Source organism: Bactrocera oleae, chromosome 5, assembly GCF_042242935.1.
Source record: "Bactrocera oleae isolate idBacOlea1 chromosome 5, idBacOlea1, whole genome shotgun sequence".
NCBI lineage: Eukaryota > Metazoa > Arthropoda > Insecta > Diptera > Tephritidae > Bactrocera > Bactrocera oleae.
Genome location: NC_091539.1, coordinates 880734 through 903048, shown reverse-complemented (window position 1 = coordinate 903048; position 22315 = coordinate 880734). Strand labels below are relative to the sequence as shown.

General features: G+C 37.5%; 1 protein-coding gene across 12 annotated transcripts in view; it reads left to right on the top strand.

Moving 5' to 3' along the window:
- eag (ether a go-go) overlaps window positions 1–22315 on the top strand; it is a 92796-nt gene that overhangs the window by 51755 nt on the left and 18726 nt on the right. For 8 of the 12 annotated variants that reach the window (XM_070109509.1, XM_070109511.1, XM_070109519.1 and 5 more), the window contains exons 3-6: window positions 3747–3867; window positions 9573–9685; window positions 15271–15375; window positions 19971–20102. In XM_070109509.1, coding sequence (XP_069965610.1) covers window positions 3747–3867; window positions 9573–9685; window positions 15271–15375; window positions 19971–20102 — 471 coding nt within the window. The remainder of the gene's footprint in view (window positions 1–3746; window positions 3868–9572; window positions 9686–15270; window positions 15376–19970; window positions 20103–22315) is intronic. The other 4 variants (XM_070109513.1, XM_070109517.1, XM_070109516.1 and 1 more) reach the window with 1 other exon arrangement.

The following is a 22315-nucleotide window of genomic DNA, read 5'->3' as shown; positions in this document are numbered from 1 at the left end:
TAGTTGCCATACAAACTAACCGATCAAAGTTATTTAAAGGAATTTTTTTGTATATGTGAAGGGTATTATAGCTTCGCTGCAACTGAAGTTCACGTTTTTGCTTGTTTTTGATATTTTTTTTGCAGCAAAAGTTTTTGCACCTCGCTGCTGAGTGTTATCTGATATGCCATTTATGCAAAGGAAGTGCTGGGAAATTAAAAATAACTGTTAATCAAACCAGTTTGTAAACTTTTTACGTGCTGTTGCTTAATTGGAAATGCGTGTCTATCGGCTTACTGGTGTAAAATAAATTAAACAGAATATTGATTGACTTGTAACAAGTAATTTGAATAATGTTGTGGCCACGAAGCAAAAAGTGTTTGAAAAATCAATTTTTTCTTAAGTTTTCAGCATGTGTATGATATAAAATTAATTAACAAGCAAACTGTTGTTGTATCTGTGACAACTCATTAAATTTTAAAAAATGTGACAAGGTTCGCAAAATTGAAATAAATATTCATATGCACAAAGCTACGAAGAAATAAAAAAATCCGCCCAAACGCGCGCTAATCTGCGGCAGCTGCATAAAAGCAAAGCTCAACACGCACACATACTGAGGGAGCGTGCCATAAAGCCACACCCACAAAAGCATAAACATATCACTGCCGAGAGCTGGCCATATAGGTTTCAAAATCAACACCGCTAAACCAAACACAGTAGAAAAAATAAATATGCTGACACTTAATTATGTAAATTTAATTTGTTTGCCTACATTTTCAACGCCACCCCAAAGCACACACACATGCACAAACACAAACAAAGTGAAAATTTACTATAACACTTGAGCTTGTGTGAGTGTGTGCTTGTCAAAGTACTTTGCTGTCAGCTTTTTAAGTGTTTGCCTTTGTAATTTAGTTGTGTACGCGTACGCCTAAAAGCACACTGCAAAAAAAAACTGAAAAAATATTGAACAAACCCTGTCGGAAAAATGAGAACTCAAAGTAAAATATGCAGCTGTTCTTGCTGGAAATATCTAACGTGTTGCGCAACTAGACCATAACTAGTTCAAAACAAGCACTTGCAACTGCTGGGTGGAAAATTAAGTTTGCTAGAACTGTCGAGCTCACGCTTTCATCAATCCTTTGTAAGCTTATCTTGCTGCATATAAATAATTTGAAATCGTTAACATGTAGAGCCAACTGAAACTCATGTTTAAAGATATTAGTTTAACATTGGGTGACCATATTTGTCCCGCCAAAATCCAGAACGGTTTTTTTTAGTAATCGATTTTTTCTTATTATAAATCACTGAAAATCGCGACATACAAAAAGGTGAGTTGCTCTCCCACTATTTTATTCAATACATTCTTTTTTTTTTTAATTTACAAGCGCGGGGCGGCCATGACGCTTGACTCGGAATGCGGACTGTCCCGGCCAAGCTAGTACGAATGGTCTGCTAAGTTTAATATAGAAACGAGTAAATGTGAAAATTGTGGAAATTTGCTATAAATTCAAACATCCAGCATATTATACTTGTAATCTGCCTAGAACTTGCTTAGGTTAGATACTTTTAGACTTAATAATCACACCACTTATACGTCGATTTCGTAAACCATAAAATTAAGCATGGAAATCAAATGAGATGAGATCAATTGGTAGCGATCACAAAGAAACCCAGTCAATACCTTCATTACCACTAGCCTGAAAGTATACCAAATAAAAAAGACAAAGCTGTGAATAACGAGAACGGCTTTAAGGGTTTACATGGGTTTCGTCGAGCAAAACAATAAACTATTTTCATTAATATTTTTTTCATATAAAATATGAAATATCTTACTCAAACTTTTTCTTATTCCGAAGATATATATTTGATAAAGATTTTATGAAATTTTCAAAGCAAATTATGCAAAACTCGGTCATTACGACGTGATTTCCGGCGCAAATTTTGGTGAAAATTTCTCGACGTTTTTTTGTTTTAAATAATTGTAGTTGCAAGAAGATAATTGTAATTGAATTCAAAACCTTGTAAATTATAACTCAAAGACCTGTGTAAAATTTCATTAAGAACGGTTGAGTAATTCGCGAGAAATTTTGACAACCTACTTTGAAGAGTTTCGAGAAAAAAGCGTTTAAAATTTTAAGTGACTAAATAGCTGACATCGAGCGCGCAACTTTTCAAAGCTGTAGCTCCAAAACTATTACTGGCATCAACTTGAGTATTTAGCACAATATTCTAGAGATTTTATAAAATTAAATAAGACTATAAAAAATTGTTTTTTTTTTTTTTTTTGAAGCCGTGAAACCCATGTAACCCCTTAAAACTAGTTGCCATTTTTCCACCACACCAAAAGCTAATAAAAGCAGTTATTTAAGGCGGACCCGAAACATACGTTCTTCACAACTTTTTATGACTTTACTTGCAGCGGCGGCATCAAGAGTGGCTGTGTCTCTATATTGCGCCGCTAACGCCTTTCTGCTGACTATACTCAACTCATACTGCGGTGCCGTAAGCGTTATATAAGCGTCGCTTTATCTTAACAATGTGTCCGCTTAACTAAATTTACTACAAACATTAGCAACGCGCTGGCACCACGTTACATGTTAGCATGCGTGTTTTCGGTTGCTCACTCCGTTCCAGCGTTGGCGCACTAAGTTGAGCTGCTGCTAGTGAAGGCAACAACCAGCTTTGTGCGGTGGTAAGAGATCTGAGAGTTGCAAGGTTACCGCCGTTGTAAAAAATAATGCGTTAAAAGTGCTTACAAATAGACACACACATACCAGCGTGCATGCATGTCGTGTAAGCTGTTGGTTCCTGCAAACACGAGGAAAAGCTGAAAGCTGAAACTGCCGCGCTACTGTGTTGGTAGTGTCTCCACACTCAACATTATTGCGCTGGTTTTAGTAAAGTCTCCACCACTCGCTACACATTATGTACTTGCTATTGTTGCTTTATTGCATAATGCAAATAAATCGCGGTTTATCGCTTATCCACAAGCGAACCTATTCAAATAAATCGACAGTTGAAACGATTGCTTTTGCCGTTAACCAAGCTCCGCGACACATTCACACTATTTATGGCTTGCAAATAAAAACCGACACTTTGCTTAAACAAAAGTGTTGCAAATCGCGTTTCATTGTGGCAACAAGGCGGCTGCGAGCGCATATATCTCTATTGATGTATATTAGGGTGGAGTGGAAAAAATACCGTCAAAAATACGTTCAAACTCGAAATTTAGTTTAAAAGTGAGTGGGCCGAGCCGCCTCTAGATTGTAAAAAATTTAATGTTTTTTTTCAAAAATTTTCTTTTTTTATAATTTACAAATTTTAACCCCAGGCTAAGCCAAAAAAAAAAAAAAATTACGCTCCACCCTAATGTATATGTGTGGCGAAAGTATAATACATTTACTGTGGATAGCGATATTCGCAGCTTAACGGAAATTGCGAGAGAGTGGCGTATTAAGCGGCGCTGAGAGGTGCTTAAGCGGCTTCGTGTAGTTAGGTGAGCTGAGGCTTCAGGGCAGAGATTAGAAAGTTGATCTATGTAGAGTTGTGTAAAACGCGGAACGGCGAGAAGGCAGTGGCTTTGGCAAGCGTATAGCTAGGTGGTTTTTGCTTACCTGCTGCCAATATTACTCATACGTTGCAGTAATCTGAGGCTCAGTAGGTTAGAGTATTTTTTTTTTCTTGATATTTATCTTTAAAGTCATCATTATCTTTAATAATATATATATACTCGAGCTAATACTGTATTTTTTTCTCAACTCTAGCGGACAGTTCATTTCTATTGGCCAACGCACAGATTGTGGATTTTCCGATTGTTTATTGCAATGAGTCCTTTTGCAAGATTAGCGGCTATAATCGTGCTGAAGTCATGCAGAAGTCGTGCAGGTGAGTCTGTAGAAACGAAAAGTTACTCCAAGTGCATCATCAGCTGTTATCACAATATAAAATTTAAACTAGAAATTAACATAGAAAATAAATTAAACATAGCGCCATCTATCTTGTAATTTAAGTTCCGATAAATGTTTTTGGCGTCGATTTTTTATTGGGTTAGTGGTTTAAGCGATATTTCAAAGTTTCCGTATAATTCTTTGACGACGTAACATCAATTGCCAGTTGCCTTTCCAAGATAGTTGGTTGTAAGCAACCGGAACAAACCCACATTTTCATCAAACCCACATTTCCTCAAAACTTATATGGAAAGTAACCATAAAATAACAATAACTCTACTTAAACTAAGTAGATCGATCACAAAATCAATTTTTTAGTAGTGTCTAAGAATGGTCTGCTTCATATTCCATTAAGATTTGCCACGTAGCATTAGCTATGAATATCAGATATATTAGATCTATTTCCCTCAACTCAGTTCAGCTCAACTCAACTAAACACAACTCAACTCAACGCAACGCAACCCAACCCAACTCAACTCAATTCAACTCAACTCAACTCAACTAAACACAACTCAACTAAACACAACTGAACTGAACTCAAATCAACTCAACTTAAGGCAATTCCAAAATACTAGTTCTCTATCTTCACAACTCAACTCAACTCAGCTCAGCTCAACTCAACTGAACTTAAAGCAATTCCAAAATACCGCTCTCTAACTTAATGTGTTTCCATAAAGAGTCTGATGTAGAAACACATAGTACAAGTCTGCTGGGAACGAATATACTGAAGAACTGAGGCTCGAAGCAGACTAGATTTTATCTCGAATTTTCTCCACGTTATCACCGTCGTTGTTACCAACAGTTGAGCTATAAAAAAGAAGGCAACCAGCTCACATTGCAAACTCTCACTAACAAATTGCTCAACTTATTTAGCTCGCTTTAAAGTATAGCTATACCACACTCTTTCTCTTCCCCAACGCCACATTGTATGCGCACTTGTTTCGGACTGCAAAACAAATCCCTTTCATTAGCTATGACAGCTGAGTTGAAAACTTTCTCCGCCAAGCGTGACTGCACAGCGCCCCCGGGACCACATAGAAACAAAGTAGAATTTATGCAAAGCATTTGGCCGGAGCAAATGTGTGCGAGTGAGGGTAGCGAGTGAGGAAAGGCAGCAAATATGTGAAGCAATGTGGGAACCAAGATACACATGGACGCTGGTGTCGGCAGCAAAAACAAATTGTAAAGCAACGTAACAAAAAGTAGCGGCGCGTTACAGTGGGAAACTGTTGGCGCACTTGCATACGCTTATTATAGCTCCCGTTATGCCAGTGAAATAGAAATTAAATTTGAAATCGAAAATTAAGAAAGTATATAAACTGGCGCCGCTTTAATCTATCTTTTATGTGCCTTCGGTGCATTTACCACACACGCATATACCATACATATCAGTGGCCGCGACCTACTTGCTTACTTATACAGTTATTCACTGGCTTACCGACTTCTGCTTTATTTATACACTTATCGCTCGACGATACGTCATTTACCGTTTGTGTTTTGCGCGCCTTTCATATTTATTATTTAGCCAACTGCCTCTCCGCTAGCACAGCGCTGCCTTAAGTCGTCTGCCGGCGCCATTTTGCCTTTTGCCATTGCTTTAAAAACTTTATTTTTCTTGTTTGCGGCGGTGTGGCATATTTCCAGAGGCACCATTTTGCTTAGCTGTGCTAAATAAACACAGACACTTCGGCTACATAGCTGACTCTCTGGTCGAGTGTGGCGAGGCGCATAACAGTGTATACTTTCATACTTTAGTTCGTCTTTTTAAGATGTGTGCTTTGCGACTTTGATAGCCGCGCTTGGTTTGCTGTAAAAGATTCGTTACATCAGCTGACTTCTTTTTTTTGTTTAGGAGATTGATTGCAAAAAAATTACTTCTGTGGATAAAGACGTGCAGTTGAAAGTCGTACGCTGCCGGCCAATAGCATGAACTCGACGCGTAGCCAGCGGTTCCCAACCTTTATAACTGTTTGAAGAACGCTTTAACGCTATACAAAGTCGTTCACACAATATTTTTCATTCGCTGACTAAAATTATGTGGTACAAGGTCTAAGTACACACTGAAGCCGTAATTCATATGTAAGACTCCAAATTTGCCAACCCACTGCTGTTTGCCCGGAAGCAGCACATTGGCAATGCACTTTGACTTAGCTGCCACATGCTGCAGCACGTTTGCAGCGAGCATGCATTTCTCAACGGACAACGGTTGTCTGGTTGATGTATGCGCTGACCCGCAGTCGCTTAGTTAACCCATCAGCGCTAACTTGGAACTCGGCGTTTCCAGCGCGCAATTAGCACTGTGACAGCGCTTGATTTACCGTCTTTGTGCCGCAAATGTTTACTGTCGCCACAAGCAGTCCATTGCTAAAAATAGTCAACAGGCATTCAGAGCTCTTAACGCATTGCTCGAGCGTAGCGTGCCACCAACACACACCGCAGTATACAGTTCAGTAGCTGCAACCCACCTCACGAACCTTTGTGCGCTTTTGCGTTGATTTTTAGGCTGTAAATGTCTTCCGCCCTCCTACTCACTCACTTAGCATACGCTGATGTGCCGCTTTGCGGCTTAGTTTGTAAATTGGCTTTTAACGGCCGACAGCTGCTGCTCACTGCAATGATTTGCGTATTTTTTCGCTGCCTTCCGCTTACGCTGCTGCTCGGGTCATTAGTTGAGCGCTTTCAGCTCTGCGCTGGCCACTTCCGCTGGCGTTCTGTACTTAACTCGCCTTGCTTTAGCATTGTTTGTTTACGTTGCGGCTCGCTTTAGCTATTTTTAGATGTCCTTGTGTTCATTACTTCCCCCATTTCTACGGTATGACTTGGTAATTTTGCACTAAACCGCTTCTCTTACCGTTATTTATGATGATTTTGTGTTTTGCGAAACGCGGTCGTGACCTAGCGTAGTTACCTGCGCTTTGCTTTTCGTGTTATTAGAAATTCGATGTCTCACACATTGCTGCGAGGCGCTGGGTTTTAGGCTCTTGGCTGACCTAAAATATGCTTACCAAGAAAGTGAAAAGTATTTCAACCTTTGTTCGCAAAATAACTGCACGAACTTCTCGCGAAATTGTGTTACTTTGCGGTTAAGTTAATGGCTAGTAGCATCGACTAGCATGAGTAGAGCGCTGTGAGACTTGTAAAAGTAAAGTTAAGAGATTTCAGCTGAATTCTGCATAGCCTTCTACCCAGCATATATCTCTGAAAATATGTGTTTTCGAACACTAATTTCTGTTTATATTATAAAGCGCTGGAAACTAACGATGGAGCTTGCTAAACTTAGACAAGATGTTCATAGTGCAATGTGCTAATCGGTAAAGATTATATAAACCTGCTACTATGAAGAGGATGTAGGAGAAGCATAATATCCAAGGATCGAAGTCAAGGCCATGCGCTCATTGTCAAAGTGTCGATTACAGCACATAGCATCTGAGCTTAGTATAAAAAATGTAAACCACGCCTCGAACTGCCTCACGTGTATTTGATATATAATAGATTTGAATATTTGAATAGGAATCGATTTGCATGTTGCAAACCACTGACGTGAGCACCCGACCCCTTCCCCCACAAATCGCAATCATTTGTAAGCACCGTTCGTTAAAATAGACTATGTCGCACCTAGTTTCATAGGGTAAAATGGCAATTAACCCAATTTAAGCTACTTTCCGTGTTGACTAGTGTGTACGCACGCCCAGTTGCTAACCCACAACGCACCAGTGTTGTATTGCGAAAGCGCCGAGGCACGCTTTGTTGGCCACAATGCCAAACACAACGATAAAATCAAGTAATATTTGATTGCCAGCGCCTAAAACTAGGCAACACATGCATAAGTCAGCGCCTGTATGCGTGTGTGGGTGTGAGCAAGGCTTGTTTGCTTGCATGCCACATATCGCAAGTCGCAAGTCAATTGTTTTGCTTTTGCTTTTTGTTTTGGCTATATAAGCGGCTTAGTGCCGGCGCTTGTTGTTGTTGTTACTATTATTTCTTTTTATTGGTGGTTGGCAATGCTACTGCATTTGTTATTGCCGCTGCGCGTGTTCGGCTTTGTCACCCGCACTCACACTGCGGTTGCGGCTGCGTTCTGCGGTTGCAAACAGTGTTGCGCTGTTGTTGGCTTTGTTGTCTTTCCTAAATTTTGTTTGCTTACTTTGCCGCTGTTTCGACAACATTGCTCTTCCGCACACTTTCGTGTTGCTTTGATTTTTTTCTGGGTTTTTCTTTTACTTTTTGTTTCCTTTCACACACATTTCGCCACAAGGTTGTGTGTGGCGGCGCAGCAACAAAAATATTTGCGGGCAATATATGTGTTGCAGCTAAAAAAACAAGCAAGGAAGAAAATAACAATATTTTCTTTTTTCAACTTCGCTCACATTACTGTTCGTCTTTTTTTTTGTTGTAAACTTTATGCCACACCAACTAAAAGTATCAATCATTTGCTTGTCGAACTCGCATGTCTCGCAAACACACACACTCACACACCAGCAACAAAACCTTTCTCGAACTTTTATCTGCGCTTCACACTCACACTCCCGACTGCCGCGTTGTGCCGCCCCTTTTGTGGTATAAAGCGCAACGTGCCACTGCCCTAGTAATGGCCCCCCCGCCACTGTCGCCGCAGCCTTTTTCCACCTTCGTGTTCGACAACCCACATTCGCCAAAGGATTTGTGTCAAATTTTGCCTTTCTTTGTTTATTTTATTGGCTTTTGTGTTTGATTTTCAGCAATTTCCGCAGCGCCTCACTGCCGCTGCCTCCACATGCTTGGGCTGCCTGTGCAAACTTTCGCTTTTGTTTATCGAAATTATTTATTTGGTGTGTGCCCATTTTACGCTCTTCACTCGATGTTTTCATTTAGTTTGTGGGCTGTCGTAAATACAATCATAAAATCAAATACAGAAAAGCCTGTGAGAATATATGTGTATATATATTAAATCCTTTTAAAGAAAAACATATGTGTGCACATATAAAGAGTGGGTAGCAAGTTTTTTACTTAGACCCAGTGGGGTTTTTGAGGATTACTCATAATGCTTTACCATTTTCATATATCGTCACTGAGTGTTTTCACGCGCCTTAACTAAATTTGCTCTAGGAGTCAAGCGAAGTCAATTTAAGTTTCACGCGCCGTCAAGCTCTAACTCAATGCTGGTAAAAGGTAGCTTCAAACTAAAAAGGCAGCCAGCCATAAATACTAAGGTTTAGATATGCGGCAACTGGGAGCCCTTTACGACGTATTATGGCATACCTTAAAGGCACACTTTGTATAACGTTTTATTCAGTTATCATCCCTTTTATATTCTGGATTTGGCAACCCTGGTGCTGCCATCTGGTCACTCACTAATTTATCATAAAGTTTGACATATTTTTTGGTATACATACAATACAAACAACGTTTTGACATACGAGCGCTATTTGTGTTGTTTACAGTAACTTAAAATATTCAGCTCGGCCAAAAAATGGTATTAAAACGTGAACACTTTAGCGTGATTATTTCGTACAACTTTCGACGTGGATTAACTCAGCAACAGTGCATCGATGAACTTAAGTGGGCGTGGTATTAGTTCGATTTCGCCCACTAAAGTACATTGTTGAATTTTGATATGAATGCTCCTTTTTAGCAAATTAAAAAAGAAAAAATTTCTCCTTGCAGATGCGGCTTCATGTATGGCGAGCTGACAGACAAGGAAACGGTGGCGCGGCTGGAGTTCACATTGGAGAATCAGCAGCAAGATCAGTTCGAAATTTTACTCTACAAAAAGAACAGTGAGTAGAAAAAGCGTGCGGTTTGTGTCCACACTAAGTGTTTCTGGGGAAGTTGAAGTAATGCTAAAGATAAAAAGTAGTGTACAAATTTTGAAGTTGAGTAATAGTAAGCACTTTTTTTCAGAGTATAAATTTGACAACTAGTTACTTAGCTATACGTTGACTGACACTTTAGAAATAAGCTACACTCTATACACGAACTTTATTTAAGTTCCAGCATTTTTTAAATACAGCAAATAACTCGAATTGCAGTTTGGTTTGCCTCGCTTTGTTAACTATGTAATTCTAATAAATTTTTGGAGCGCTTGTGTAACGCTTAATAATTAAAGCCGCTCATTTTCAGTGAGTATGTTAAATGGAACATATTTATTAATACAACAAAAGACAGCTGTGTCATTAGGAAACTTGAAGCGCGCTTTAAAATAATTCCATATATTATTCATGTAGCTTCGGAGGCTGGAAATTCACAACTGGCCTCATTCACGCTGTATGCTAACAAACTTTTTGGTAATTTTAAGCAAAAAAAGTGGCTGAGTGCGTCTACACCGAGACGCCTCAGCGCGTACTGTCACACAATCTAGTTGAACAAGTACACCTACAGACAGACATACCCTTATAGAAGCTAAAGACTATATAACTGTGTATTTGTAGTAAAGCGCATGTTGCACATACACACACACACAAAGCTTTCTATACATGTGCTTGAATAATATACCGCCCGACTGGCCGCCTTTGTGCACATTGAAGCTTGGTATCTGCCCAACAATCTGCAATATTATATTCATTACCGCTGTCATGTGCTCTCACATATGCGAATGAGTTGTACGCGCGTGTATATGTGCGCTGTATGATTATATGAATTTATATGATTTAACGTGCGCTTGTAGTGGCTCTTTCGCGTCTAATACGCTGGAAGTGTGTGCGCTTTGCATTTTAGTGCCTTTACCAGGCCGCAGAGGCCATTAAGTGGGTTAAAGTGGCCATTAGGCGGAAGGCGTCTCCCGTGTGAATGAGGTCAATTTGTTGTACGGCTGTGTTGTGTGTGTGTATGAGGAGTTGTTGTACGATTACAAAATGTGATAAGCTCATGTAAAGGCGCATTAACAGCCTGCAAACATGGTGAACATACAAGTATGCATACTTATATGAGCTACTGTTACTGAGCTATTAGAAATTTTAATATACTGACAGCATTAAATTCATAATTTTATACACATTTAGATATATGCAAAACATTTTGCGGCAAAAACAGCATTTCGCCACAATTTCACTATGTGTGCCTAAAAGTATGCTTTAGTTTTTGAAATCAGCAGTTTACTGCTGAATTTTGCGAGCGCTGTTATTCACGCGTGTTTGTACTGAAAACATGCATAAAGCTATACATTTCATATACCCTTCCCGCGCACTGCCTTTTTATTTAATATACAATTTTTAATATAAATACGTATAGCTCACAATGCATAATTTATTAAGAAAAGCTTGCGCGTAGCGCTCACTTCAGTTTTGTTCATATTTATCTACATTAAAGCTAAATTGCAACGAAAATTGTGACATTACAGTGACACTTGAAATCACTGCTTATCAATGTGCATTCATCTGCAACGCCTCGTACCTGCAACCACGCCAGTAACACACAGTTAGCGACAGCTCAATGCACTTCCTGTATTCATTGCAATTGGTTGTGATTTAGTCATTTCCGCGCATTGATAAGCGTTGAGCGACAAGCTATAAGCGCTCGGAAATGCATTTTACTGCCATTTCCGCTTTGACTGCGGCGCTCGCACTGCGGGTAGAAGCGAGAGCGAGAGATAATATAATTTCCCAAAACAATTAAATTCGTTTCATTTAACAATTTTACAGCTGCAAGCGTTGCAGCAAAGCTTCGACCAACATTGCAACAGCTTTTGGTAGACGTATGATCTATATGCCAATCACATTTAGCGCGCGGTAGTATTCTAAATAGCAATTTAGTTATGCAAACGCCATAAACTTGAAATATAACAATTGTCACATTTCAATAAGTAATGCAAAAAACATTTAATCATAAAATAATAATTGCCACAGGCAGCGGATTATGTATGTGTATGCGCTAATTAACGGTGGTTTTTGTGTAAACAATGCCTGCATATTTTACAAGTGCATACATTTAGGCTATAGCATACTGCAATTTGATGTCATGTTATAGCGCCTAAATATATGCTAACAACGCTTTAAGTTTAATTGTGTTATTTTAATTGTGTTATTGTGGCGACGCGTTGCATTTGCTTTTTGCTAATCGATGAACTAATAACTATATGCAAGCCTTTCAATGCAACAATATTTGCCGAAGCTATTCAAATATTTATATGCATACTTTTAGGCGCATAATAAAATAATATGCATTGTAGCATAAAGTAAATAACTGCATATTGTAATATCATTGCTTACAAGCGAACCAGTGAACTGTGCGAAAAATTTAATGCAACAATAAATTATTAACCAACAGCGAATAAAAGCTGTTTTTATACCCTAAACAGGGTATAGCAGGTTTGCCACAATGTTGGCAACACTCAGAAGGAAATTTCGTAGACCGTAAAAATTATAAATATAAATACCTATATAAAGTCTCTATATATACGAACTATTCAATCGCAATCAAGCCCTTGTAAGGGACCTTTTTGTATTTGTCAAAATATCGTTACAAAATTTGATATAATCTACTTTCTAAACCAACGCTACAATACCTGAAGAAATTTTCTGAATCGGCCTACTATAACATATAGCCGCCATACAAACTTAACGATCGAATTCAAGTGCTTGCATGGAAAACTTTTTCATTTGAAGATATATCTTCACAAAATTTGGCATGAATTATTATCTAAAGCACTAATGTAATCTCCGCAGAAATTGTTCAGATTGAATCACTATAGCATATAGCTGCCATACAAACTGAAAGTTCGGAGTAAATTGCTTGTATGGAAATATTTTATATATTGAGGGGTATTATAGCTTCAGTACACTGGAAATTAACGTTATTTCTTCTTTTAATTTGTGAATTGATATATAACGCCATCTAGCGAGCGAAAAGTTGTTTGACGTATATCATACAGACAAGTGCAATAAAAGCATACACGAAAATTGTTGAAACAACACACAAAGCGCTGAGTCTAAGGACCTGTCATTTAAGGAACCGCTCGAGAAAGTATTGGAAGCAACTTTCATATCCACAAAAATCATTACGGCCACTTAAAAAAGTTTTGAGTAGTGCTAGAAAGCGTGATTGCTTTGCAGCTTATGGATTCTAGCTTAACCTGAACATCTTGAGTGCAATATATTCTTTTTACCAAGCTATATTTCTTTAGACGAGATTTAAAGACCAGTATAAGCTCACTTTAATATTTAACGTGCTCGCAAAGAATTGCCGTACAATTTTTGCAATTTGCAGTAAACTTAAACTCACGTAAAGTTCGCACAACGCTGCCGACATTGATGTCCGCCATAAAATGGACAAAATGAGCAAGCAAAGCGGTATGCGCAATAACAATATGCGAGTAGATAACGGCGCACCAAAAGCAGCTTACGCCAAGCACATTTAAGAGTTGATGAAACTGTTGTGATGAGACTATAGTGACTGCAGTTGCGGCATGTGTTGTCTTGCCGCAAAGCTGCAACATTTCAAAAAATGCCAACTTCCAGCGCTTTGACGCCGACAACAAAGTGTTTAATTACCAAATGCTTGTATTTCAACTTGAGAACTAATGTAGTAGATGTTATGCACAACTTTGCTGCACTTGCCATGCGCCTTGCGACTTGGTGTGTGTGCGCCTTAAAGTAGGCAACTCGTTGAACTTTCGGTCTTGTTGACACAGGTACACTTACATAGCTGTTGCTCGTGTTGTGCCACAAGCAAACAGTGTAGTATATGACTACAACAAATGAATCCGATAAGTTGTTGTTGCACATGTAGTAAGCTGTTTATTTGTATACACACACAAACCGATAAACTACATATGTCGCACAGCGACAGGCCTGGGCGCTCATAAATATGCAACGGGTGTGCTTGTGGCAGCCACACATGCAGGTAGCTGTCGCACACTGGCGCAGTGTCCTCACACACACACACACTCTCACTGCGCGACAGTTTGTGCATTAACATGCGAGTATTATTAGGTTTTTAACACATGTTCTCATGCTGCCACACAGCGCTGCCGACTACTACAGTAGTTGATTTTATTTTTAGCCTACATCGTATTTAAATATGCAACAGCATAAATTGTGCAGCTCAACTTGTTAGCTTGTAGTGACAGTGTTGTGTAAAAATAGACGCTTACACTCGTGTGCATATTTTTAACATTGAATGTAGAAGCTGTTGGCAGCTGGCAGCACTCATAGCTTAACAAGGCATTGGGCACGAATGGCTGCTCGTCGAGGCTGTAGCTGGTGCAACTGTACATTAATGGATGGTTTAAAATGTGAGGTAGAGCAGGAGTAGGATGTCATTATCTTCTTCTCACCACGTTTGACTGTCTCTGCCTTAAATTTATATTTCATATTCGCCGGTTAAGCTTTTATGTACTGATTTGTCTCAAAAAAAATACAAAAATAAAAAATTAAAAGTAAAAAACCATTAAATACGGTTGCACCGTAGCTATAATATTCTTCACAGCTGCATTTTTATAGCGTAAAGGAGTATAAAAAGTGCTGTTGATTTTTATCGTTCAGTTTGTGTGACAGCTATATGCTAGAGTGGTCCGAACTGAACAGTTTCTTCGCAGATTACATTACTGCTTAAGGCAATAAATCATGTCAAATTTTGTGCAGATAATTCATCAAATGACAAAGCTTTCCATACAGGCACTTACTTCCGATCGTTCAGTATGTTATACTCGTATATGTTAGCTATAAGTTGGCAATTGCCATAGATACAAATTCTAATACAACCTGCTTAAGAGCGCATTCTCGACAAACGCAGTGTTGTATTTATGTTCACTCTTGAAGTTTCAAAACGACTCACGCACTCATCAAGCGCTACTCGTAGCTTATGTATACTTATATATCGACTTATACAGCTCATACTTAGTGTGTATGTGTGTAGATAAAGGAACTGCTAATAAAGGCTAGTGTAAAGCAGATAAAAATGTGCATCCTAATAGCAATTAAGCTAAGTGCCATTAGTAAAGGGTTAATTGCCTTTCAGCTCTCAGCCAAAGCACCCCAGCTAGTCGCTTATAAATTATTTTTTTTTTTTTGTTGCAACCAAGTAATCAGCATTAATGCAGGCGGAATCCATAAACAGCGACAGCTACAAGTACTCGTTTGACGTCATCAATGGCTAGGCTTTGAGCGCATAATAACATTTCTGGTGTTTTCAACAAAAACTTAACCCCTCCTTTGTTTTATGCTCTTTGTTAGCTGTGTTTTTTATATGATTTTATATATTATATTTTTAAGTAATGAGTTTTTACATTTATTTCATAAGCTGTAAAGTCCCAATTATCGCTTGTTTTCATTTTGTTATTAATTTAAAATAAAATATTTTGGTTTTCAATATTTTCCAACACTTGTTTGCTTTTTAATTGCACATTTGGTTTGAATTATTCTTTCAGATGCTCAATGCGGCTGCACGATGTCGAAATATGGAAAGTCGCAACCAGGTACAAAACGTCCGGTTGACTCAAAGCTGCAGCAGCTAATGAAAAATGGCAAATTAGGCAAATACAATGGACTTTTTAGTTATGAAAACACAAGCAAACACACACACACATACATAGAAAACGTAAACGTGTAGTAAGCTAACAAAAAAATCGGATGGTACAAAGACGTTGGTAGTTAATACTTTTTGTTGGCTCAAAAGTATGAAAAGCCATCATAATTTTTTGTCCACCAACTTGAGAGGATAACTGACCTTTAGTCGGATACATAAATTTTCAGTGCTCTTCACTAGTTTGGCCTAACAGATTTGTCTTTGCCATATTGGCATATAGATTAAGCTCACGAGATCAGCAGGTCATTTTGAACAACAACTATAGGTTTTAAAGTTTAAAAAGCAGACCTCAGAGTCCGCACAGAACGTGAAGAATGTAGAAAATTTGGTAGTTTGTCTGAAGGTGTAGAATAGGTAGAACACTAACTGTTTAAAAACTTGACTCTGATGAAAACTGGCAACACTGTTTTTAAACTCCACTTTGCTTTTTCCCTCATCTGGAATATTTCATCAAAGCTGGTTTTATGTAGTGTTGGTTCAAAAAGAGCACGCTATGAAATTAATTAATGAATTGTGAGCTACGACTTTTGGTGAAAATTGGCAACACTGCATTAACTACAAAGCGCACCAAACTAAAATACATTCAGGATTTCCTGTTTATTATTCGCTCCTATCAAAACTATATACACTTCCTCACTAAGCTATTGTTATATATTCTAAACTAACAGATTTAAAATAAACCATTTTTTATATATTTTTAATATTTTAATTTTAATATAAATACACTCTCATAATTTTTCCAAGTTTATTAATATAACGATGTGAGCGCGATAAAGTGAAGTACCACGCAGTCTCAGCACAATCAGAAAACTTAGAGCCACTTTTATTTGTCAATCGCTATTTTATGTCTTCATTTTCGCCTTTTCTATTGCGTGTTTGACCTCCAAACATGTGACAAAAGTTAGTTAAAATCTTTTCACTGTTAGATTTTTCTTTTATAGCTGTTTGGTTAAAGTTTTCTTTTATTGCTTTTTGGCTTTAACGACTTTATCGTTTCTATTATATTATATTGTCGTGTGTTTTGAGAAGAAACTGTAAGAAGGTGTTTGAACAAGCTTCGCGGGTATACTCACAGCAATTGAAAGAAACCGAAAATGCTTTTTGAAAGTTCATGAAAGAAGAAATAAGAAGAACAAAGAAGACTTTTCAACTCAGCGCGTGGTCAAAGGTATCACGAAGTGCTACGAAATATTGATTTTATTAAGTTGTGAAAGCTTTGACAAGAACATATCAATTCCAAGTATTAGTAGCTTTATAAAAAAAAAATACTATAGAGCTAACAACAGTTTTATTATTTTTGTAGCTTTTCATATTCTTTAAACTCACTCATTTGTTTGAAAAAAAATTCAAACAGTTGAAAAAATTCCAAAAATATTGTCTTGGTGTTTAAACGAACTTAAGAGCTTGCGCAGCAGTCACTTTCACTTTAACAAAATTGGCGTCAATAAGTAGACAATACGGAACTGTTAACCGCTTATTACGTACGTTATCTTATGTATTTTGGGATTCGTCAATCCTAGCGTTACAATCCGACAACTCTCAACTTTATCATAAAGTTTGACATTTTTGATGTTATATATACTCAGCAAGGTTTGCCATAAGAGCGCTATTCGTGTTGTTCACAGTAACTTAAAATATTCAGCTCGGCCAAAAAATTATATTAAATCGCGAAAATGTTCGCGGAATTTTTTTTTACAACTTTCGACGTGGCTTAGCTTGGTACTCAAATAAAAAAAATTGTCATAAAAAGCATCGATGAACTTAATTTAATTTTTGGCGATAAAGCTACATCAAGGACCAGTGGTCGTGGATCACTGCAAAAGGAGGTGTTTTTCAACACCTGAAAAGGATCTATGGTTCTTAATGGAGAATATTTTGAAAACAATAAAGCGATGTTCGATGATGAAAGGAAACCTTCTTATCACGTGGGGAGTAGATAAGACAAATTTAAACGAAAACAGAATATTCCAGAAAATAATAAAAAAGTGAAATTTTCAAATTAAAGCATGTACAAATTAAATTTATTATTGCAAATCAATAACTCCGTACAAAAATATTTACTGCGAACAATTCTTAACTTTTTCAAACTTTAAGCATTTCTTAGTAATAACGAATGCTTGCTAAAATTCAATTAAAATCGCTGTGAGTATTCAATTAACCAAGGGCGGGCTAATGACATTTTAATTATTTACGCGATTTGCCTGTTAATCAATGCATATTGCAACAGAGGCACGTGCGTAAAGAAAGCGCATAAATGCCACATGGCAATACATGGGCCATGAAACGACCTTGGATTTATGTATGTATGTCTGCAGTGGAGATCGCTTAGGCAGAACACGTACGATACGGCAGTTAATTGCCTACAGGAAGCCTCAAATCGAAAAGTTTTGTTATTGCAATTTTTTTTTTGGGAAGCAAGTTCACTCAAAATACTTTTATTATTGCCATTGTGCCAAAAATATGTATGCATGCGTGACGAGAAAATGCGTGCACTTGTAAATTTTGCCATTTACGCACACCAAAAGTCTCTAGCCTATTTTCCACTAGCCCGTGGCCATTTAAGTGCCACTAAGTGCAGCAGCGCTACGATGTGCCAATTCCCAATGGTTCACGGTGCTCATTTGAAATTGGATTGCAAAGTTTATATGGCAAAACGCATATGCACAGGCGCTTAACAGCTTTGCCCTCATACATATGCCTAATATGAACACGCACCTGCATTCATTATGCGGTTAATCAGAGCAGAGAGCAGACGCTATGCCTATTTAAGAAGGTATAAGAGAGTGTGTGAAGTGGTTAAGCCAATAATTGTTGTAAAGGATAGCATAAACAATAGCTGGCACTTAAATTAAGTGTTTAAATTGCTAACTAATAGAAATAAACTAAGCGATCAGTCTCTCAGTAAACAATTTGAGGTTCGAGAAGAGAAAATAACTATAATTTATCGCATAGAGGAGTTGATTTTAGGAAGATCATAAGCTGGTCGCTGTCTTTGCTATATTAATGGGTGTAAAACTAGGATAAGTCAGCGCCTTGATTTTGGCATTCAGTGACTTAAGAAAAGTAATTAAGGGAGTAGTATTATCCCATCATTCGGTCTCAGAACCAAAAAATACTATCGATATCTACTTTTACTCACCCGCGGTTATCACAATTGTGGCTTTTACTGCTAATACTAACGCAAAAGGTCAAATTATGGAGCTTCACCTCGAAGTCTCATTCTATATTAACATTAAAAGTATGTGTAAAGACATTCATATATTCATTCGGACAGACATGCGGTAATAAATTTAACTAAAACAAAGTGGACGCTGTCTAAAACTAGCGCAAGTAAAGAAAAACACCTACAACTAATCAGCTTAAAGCAAGGCACATGAGGCGCAAGTAACAGCACTTTGGTAGTACGCCAATGTCAGGGCGAAAACATGACAAGCGAAATGTAAACATATAAAAAAAAGTAACACAGTAAGAGAAAATAGAAAAAGGACAATTTATCAAACGGCAGCTGCAAGCTTTTATAGCAGTTTGACATGCCAGCGGCGCTAAGCACGCCAGCGGCAATAAGGTAGCGCGCTACAAGAGCGCGACAGCCATTGTCGCTAATGCTCGCGGAAAGTTTTGTTGATTAGAAAAATTTACATGTCGCATTGATCGCCATGTGCGCACACCTTCCTCCGCGCTTAAGCAGCCTTCGACGAAATTTATTAATTTTTCCACTTGGCATTGCTAGTTTTTGGGCGCTACACCACTCGTCGCGCTTCTTCTGCACAACCAGTTTAGTCCGTAACACTTTATGTTGTTTTTGTGCTCAGCGCAAAAAAACCGACGATTGATTTGTGTCAACAAATCATAAAATTGATGGCTTTGTTATTGTTTGTATGCGGAAATTGCATTTGCGACCTTAAGAAAAAATTACAAAAAGCAGCAACAACAAGCGATGAATGTTGGAGGTTGGTCTTAGTAAAACACGCCGAAACGTGTTGTACGGCAAACGGTAGGAATATGTAGGCGTCAAAAAAATATGCATTGCATCAGTAAGAAAATTAAATAATATTAAAGGTTGACAAACAAGGTTTGTGACGACAACCTCAAAAGCCTTGGTATGCTTTTAGGCGTTTTGTCACTGCGGCATGTGCTCTCGCATGGTAGAATAGCAACAGCTGTGTCGCGAAATTTTCCGGTGTTCAGCAGAGTAAACATGAAATGAGCAAAGTATGCGGTTGTGAAGGTTAAGGACATGCACTAAACTATAAAAGCGAGCTGATCACTTGCTCGAATGTTTTGCAGAGAAATGCTGTCTTACAGCACGCGCCTGTTGTAACTAACTATAGCATGCTTTAGGGCGCCATACTTTTGTCACGAGAATTAAGTGAACGTAACTTCTGTTAAACCTTCCATTAATGCGCGTTTAGTAACCTTTGTTAAACAAAACATATCACTTAATTATTATGCAGTTTATTTACAAAGCTGATACTCATCTTTTCACAATTTTACGCTTACTTTTTAATAATTTCCTGCATTTTTTCTATGTTCCACGTACAGAAACTCCGCTATGGCTGCTGTTGCAGGTTGCGCCCATACGCAACGAAAGGGATTTGGTTGTGTTATTTCTGCTAACATTTCGGGACATAACGGCACTAAAGCAGCCGATCGACAGCGAAGACACAAAGGGTGGTAAGTAAACGAGTATTAAATTTTACAAGTAGTAGCAACATACTATACTTTAACCAACTAACACCGCCAAATATGCTCTACACAAGACTTATTTACTAACAAAGTGTTTCGAATTTAAGCCGAATGCCAAAGCATAGTTTTGGGGTTATTTTTATACCCTGAATAGCGTAAATTAAGTTTGCCACGAAGCTTGTAATAACCAAAAGGAGCTTCAGAGATCTTATAAAGTTAATATATAAATTGTCACCATGATGAGCTAAGTCGATTTAGCCATGTCTGTCTCTCTGTTTGTCTCTTCGTCTGTCTGTATATATACGAACTAGTCACTCAGTTTTTGAGATATCGTTATGAAATTTCGCACTTTTGCTTTTTTCAGCAAGGAGCTGTTCTTTTATCAGAACGGCCGATATCATATCAGTATAGTATATAGCTGCCATACAAACTGAGCGATCGGTGTCAAATGGTTGTATGGAACGCTTCTTCATTTGACGAGATATTTTCACAAAATTTCGTGTGGGTAGTTGTTTAAGTCAATGATACAATCCCTGTAAAAATTGTTCAGATCGAGAAACTATAGCTTACAGCTGTCATATAAACTGAACGAACGAAATCAAGTGCTTGAAAGGAGCCTTTTGTATTTATGAAGGGTATAACAGCTTCTCTGCAACCGCAGTTAACGTTTTTTCTTGGTTATTTATGAAATAAAAAGATTATAAAAAATGTATGCTTGAAAAGTGGAATAAAGAAGAAGCATATATTTTTTCAAGTAAAGCTATGCTTTGGCATTGCTTTCTATTATAACTCTTGCATGTTCGAGTTTGAAGTACAATCTGCACGAATGCCACATTCTATTTTTCTAAACTTACGAAACTAGAAAACCATAACATTGTCATTTAGTAATATTTATGGTCAGCACACGCTGAATTAAAGTAATTAAAACTATGTGAAACGAAGATAACGGTGCTTATATAACATGTTAAAAGTTTAGAGCTGTGCTCATAGTAGAAACTTTCTATCAAAACTCAGGTGTTACAGCTATTTAGTAGTCTTCAAAAAGTTCGTGTTTTCTTGTCAACATTCTTCGAAGTACTGTTAGTTGTAACATTTAGAGTAATATACTGCAAATTAACATCACGGAAAAGTAAAAAAACAAAACGATACTGTAAATTTTCTATAATAAATTTCACATTCTTATCAAATCTGGTATATAATTTTGTTATGTGAAATAGGGTGTAGCGAAAAAAAAAATTTTTTCATTTACTTAGCCCGATGGTAAAATTTGTAGAATATAAAAAAAGAAAATTTTTGGAAAAAAAATTGTTTAAGATCTAGAGGCAAGGCCCACTCACTTTTAAAGTGCAAAAAAATTTTTTCGCTCCACCCTAATGTGTAATCTAAAAAACACAAACCTGCAAGTTTCTACAGAAAGTTTTTACTCTAAAATACACGATTTTTATTGGAAAATTTCTAGTTTCGAAATTTATTAAATATTTTTTTAATTATTTATCGACTAAAACACCAAATCAATGATTGGCTGCAATTGGCTTTTTATCATAATTTTTTATATGTGTTCAAAAATTGCTTTAATCAACTAATTTTATTAAATTTATTTTTTTAAAAAGCAAAATTTCGGCAAAAATTCGCAAAATTCAAAATTCTGCACTACAAAAACTACAGATAATTTATATGTTCTGTATTTTAAACCAAAAACTAGATAAATAGCCAAAGAGCTAAATTTGTTAAACGTAAGCTGAAATTATAAAATCAGAACTAGTTTGAAAACACTCGAAACTTAATAACTTCGCTCAGACACACACTACATATAAAGCGCAAACAATGCTGAACAACTGTCAAAACTCTCAGCGGAACTCTAAACGGTTTGAACTAACTGCGCAACATTTTCTTCTGTCATCAACTTCATGCTTTGAACTTTCCCAAGCTTTGCCTCATTGACTCATGCTACAGTTAGTGAACGACGCAAAACCGCTGATCATATGAGCCTGCTTAAGTGAGCGCAATGTAAATGAATACTCAGCAACGCTTCTAACGTTTGTTTTGCTGTACGTAACGTGGAATATACGCGAAAATGGGTTTTTCGCGTAGAAACGCGTCAGCTGTTTGCTCTCTTACAACGCAGTGTCACCAGTAACGATATTTTGTAGCAATTAAAAAATAAACTTGAATATATTTGCAGTATTCTTAAACTAACTTAA